Source organism: Physeter macrocephalus, chromosome 19 (assembly GCF_002837175.3).
Source record: "Physeter macrocephalus isolate SW-GA chromosome 19, ASM283717v5, whole genome shotgun sequence".
Lineage (NCBI taxonomy): Eukaryota > Metazoa > Chordata > Mammalia > Artiodactyla > Physeteridae > Physeter > Physeter macrocephalus.
In genome coordinates, this window is record NC_041232.1 from 24,336,675 (window position 1) to 24,340,653 (window position 3,979).

General features: G+C 47.1%; 1 protein-coding gene across 2 annotated transcripts in view; it reads right to left on the reverse strand.

Moving 5' to 3' along the window:
• STX2 (syntaxin 2) overlaps positions 1–3,667 on the reverse strand; it is a 43,999-nt gene extending 40,332 nt beyond the window's left edge. For both annotated transcript variants that reach the window (XM_024120812.3, XM_024120810.3), the window contains exon 1: positions 3,588–3,667. In XM_024120812.3, coding sequence (XP_023976580.1) covers positions 3,588–3,617 — 30 coding nt within the window. In that variant the 5' untranslated portion in view covers positions 3,618–3,667. The remainder of the gene's footprint in view (positions 1–3,587) is intronic.
• Between the last annotated feature and the right edge of the window lie 312 nt (positions 3,668–3,979).

Genomic DNA, 3,979 nt, shown 5'->3' on the forward strand with positions numbered 1-3,979 from the left:
TATACAATGGAATATTACTCAGCCATAAAAAGAAACGAAATTGAGTTATTTGTAGTGAGGTGGATAGACCTAGAGTCTGTCATACAGAGTGAAGTAAGTCAGAAGGAGAAAAACAAATACCGTATGCTAACACATATATATGGAATCTAAGAAAACAAAAAATGTCATGAAGAACCTAGGGGTAAGATGGGAATAAAGACACAGACCTACTAGAGCATGGACTTGAGGATATGGGGAGGGGGAAGGGTAAGCTGTGACAAAGTGAGAGTGGCATGGACACATATACACTCCCAAACGTAAAATAGCTAGCTAGTGGGAAGCAGCCGCATAGCACAGGGAGATCAGCTTTGGTGTTTTGTGACCACCTAGAGGGATGGGATAGGGAGGGTGGGAGGGAGGGAGACGCAAGAGGGAAGAGATATGGGAACATATGTATATGGATAACTGATTCACTTTGTTATAAAGCAGAAACTAACACACCATTGTAAAGCAATTATACTCCAATAAAGATGTTAAAAATAAAAAATAGTAATTTTCTCAACAAACAACAAGGTCCTACTGTACGGCACAGGTAATTATATTCAACATCCTGTGATAAACCATAATGGAAAAGAATATGAAAAAGAATATATATATGTATAACTGAGTCACTTTGCTGTACAGCAGAAATTAAACACAACATTGTAAATCAACTATACTTCAATAAAATGTTTTTAAAAAGGTAATTTTCTCATACATCTACTAATGAATACCACATAGCTACTGTGTGTTTATGTTTATTAGCCTGCAAATTCCCACAGTTGAAATTTGCAATTTTTCTATTTTTAACTATAATAAATGTAGCCATTTGCATTTGCAAACTTTTCTTAAAGGTAATCAAAATATATTTGGGGTCATTATCTTACAGGACAGCAATTCCGTTCTGATTGACTTATTTCCTAAACAGTATTTCCTTCTGCTTCTTCACTCTTCCTTCCCCGGGCTGTGCACACCCACCGCACACACCCAGTTCCCTTCTGTGTCCCCTGCACTGAGCACATTACCTCGTAGAGCACTGGCACACTCAAGTGCCTGCTCAATGGGTGAGTGGTCCTTTTATTTTTTTATAAACCAGAAACATCTTTCTGGATTTAGAGTTTAGGAAATCTTGGGCAAGTCACTTAAACTTTCTGCACCCAGATGAATTGGCTGCTCAAAGAGAATCACTGCTTAGAAGCAGCTAACTCTATATTTGACAAACTGTATTGGACAAACTAACTTTTAAGTCCTTTCTGAGTAGTGATCAGTAGGAATCTTTTTCTCAGGAGGAATCCTTAGCAGCTAATAAAGGACTCTTTAGAAGGCATCACAAATACTTTGTCAATGTGGACATCACAGGCATTTTAACTACCAAAATTAAATATTAAACTTTACCTAGGAAAAAACACCAGCCATTTAGAAACATGGTTGTGAAAGGACAGTCAACTTCTCCAAGAACTACTTGGAAAGGACACATTTCCTGAAAAAAAAATTAACTTTTATATCTGATAATTTTCAGACAAGTTTTTAAATATTAAAAGTTATTAAACTTTAAGTATGTCAGATTCAATTTTAACTTAATGTTTTATGCCAGGGACAAGGTTCCTTTTTATAACTTCCTGAAAACCTTTTTAAAAACTAATAAATATTAAGAGCACTTGTAATTACAGACCATTTTCTCTCTCCCACCTTCTCCCAGAGTGGCACACACAACAGATAATTTTATGTTTCACAGCTTCTTCCATGAGAGTAGACAAGAAAGATGTTATTATCCCCACTTTATATACAGGAAAAGTGAAGTTTTGAGAGGTTTAAAAATTCTCTGCCCAAGATTCGACAACTCCAGACATAGAAACTTCTGCTAACTTGCTCTACAGCTGCTTAGTCTTTCATCTACAGCAAGATGATATTGGACCAGAAAAGGTCACTTCTTGCTCTAAAATTCTAGATCAAAACATGTTCTTACCAACACTATTGCCATAAGAGCTGAAATACGCATACACTGAAGAGTAATAAATAACTGTCTTCTTTATTTTTTGCTAATCAAGCCAAGAAAAGCTTGTCACATATTACACTGACAGATCTTTTCTACTATTCCCTAACATTCATAAATTTGGCTATCCTCTCATGATACATTCGTCATTTCTTCATTTAACAAATATTTGAGCTTCTAATTCTAACAAGGAAAGATACTCCCTTGAGTGAGATAACAGAACAGTAATTTGCTGCTTCACACGAGGCAGACCTGCAAAGTGCTGAGGTCAAAGTACCTGACCGTTAACAAAAAGGGAAGGAAAGAAAAATCACTATGAAGAAACTTTCTGGGGACGACTGTAAAAGCATAATTTCCATAATCTTAAGAATGAATAATTCACTGCCTTTCTGAACTAAGATTCCTCATCTGGCTGACAGAACACAGATAATAATCTGACTATTCTCTCTACTTCCTAAGCCTGGGGCACAGCTAGATCCATTCTAGAAGCAAAGAAGAGAAGTTAATTCATGACATTCAATGGATGCCTTAGGGCCCTGGGCCTAGCGCAGGTCTGAGGCTGCCAGGGTTTCTGTGCACTGGGAAACAAAATGCAAACGTTCAGCACAATTAGTACTTGTATTGAATATTTTTAAAGAAAAAGAATTAATTCTGTTGGCCTAAAATTTTTCAACTCTCCCCCACTATAAACATCCACTACAGTTTCAACGTCACCATCTCATTCACAGTATTGTCTGTGGAATGCATCAGACACTAGCCCAACGCCTAAGTGAACAAAACACTGTTCTCTTACTAAAATAATCAGTAATTTGCTGTCGCTACTCACTGAGCACCTACACGCTCCACTAGCCGGGCTTACTAGCAGTAAACAAGCACAAAGCAAACTATTTACAGGGGAACAAAAGGCGCCGCTCCGTACCTGCCTCGCCGCTCCCTCCCAGCATCCAGCCCTGCAAGCCCCCCCCCCGCCACGGAGGCGCGTCAGGTGCGTTCACTCCCACCGCGCGGGGTCCTGTCTTAGACCCCAGGGACAAGACGGGGGCGAGGGGACAAGTCCTGCTCCCCAGGACCTGACACCCACTAGGGTGGGACGGACCATAATTCAGCAAGTAATTTCTGGTCGTGCTGAGTGCTGTGCAAGGATTCAAACCAGGCAACAGGATGCAGTGACTCCAGGGAACGAATCAAGCTGGAGAAGCGGCAGAGCCTAGCTCAGAAAAGGGGTTCGAGGTCCAGCCCTGAGACGCCCTTTCAAAAGCTGTTTCCCCCCCCGCGCAGAAGCGAGGGCAGAACAGTGCCCGCCTCTGGGCCGTCGGTGCGTCCGGGAGACTGCGGGACGGCGACCCACGCGGGGCGCTGCGGGCTGGGGGAGCCCTGCGCCCCCGCCCCGACCCCGCCCGCTAGGCCGCCCCGACGGGCCGGCGCCCCACGACCTGGCCTCCTCTTCCCGCCCGCCCCCGCGCTCCCGCCCCCAGCCCGGCCCAAGACCCCCTCCCGCCAGGCCCCGGCCCACGCCCACGGCCCCAGCGCTCCCGGCCCGAACCGCTATCCGCCCGCTCGCCCGCCCGCCGCTCACCGCCGTCAGGTCCGGCAGCCGGTCCCGCATCCCCGCGGGCCGGGCGCCGCGCGCCGCCGCTCAGGCCTGCCCGGCGCCGCCTCCGGCCGGCAGCGAGCTCTCGATGGCCCCGCCGCCGCCTCAGCCCGCCGGTCGCCGTCCCCTCCGCCGCCGCTGCCACGGCAACCGCGCCGGCGCGCTCTGCGTACGCGCGGCCCGCGCCGCGCCCAGGCCCACGCAGACGGCGGGAGTCTTCCTGCGGGAATGCCGCGGCCCGAGGGGCGGGGCCCGCCGGGGAGGGGCGGAGCCTTGGCGGGGTGGGCGGGGACTATCGGGGAGGGAAGGGGCCGGCCAGAGAAGGGAAAGAGGCGGGGCCTCTTAGGCCGGGACAGGGACAGGACCTGGTGGGGGAA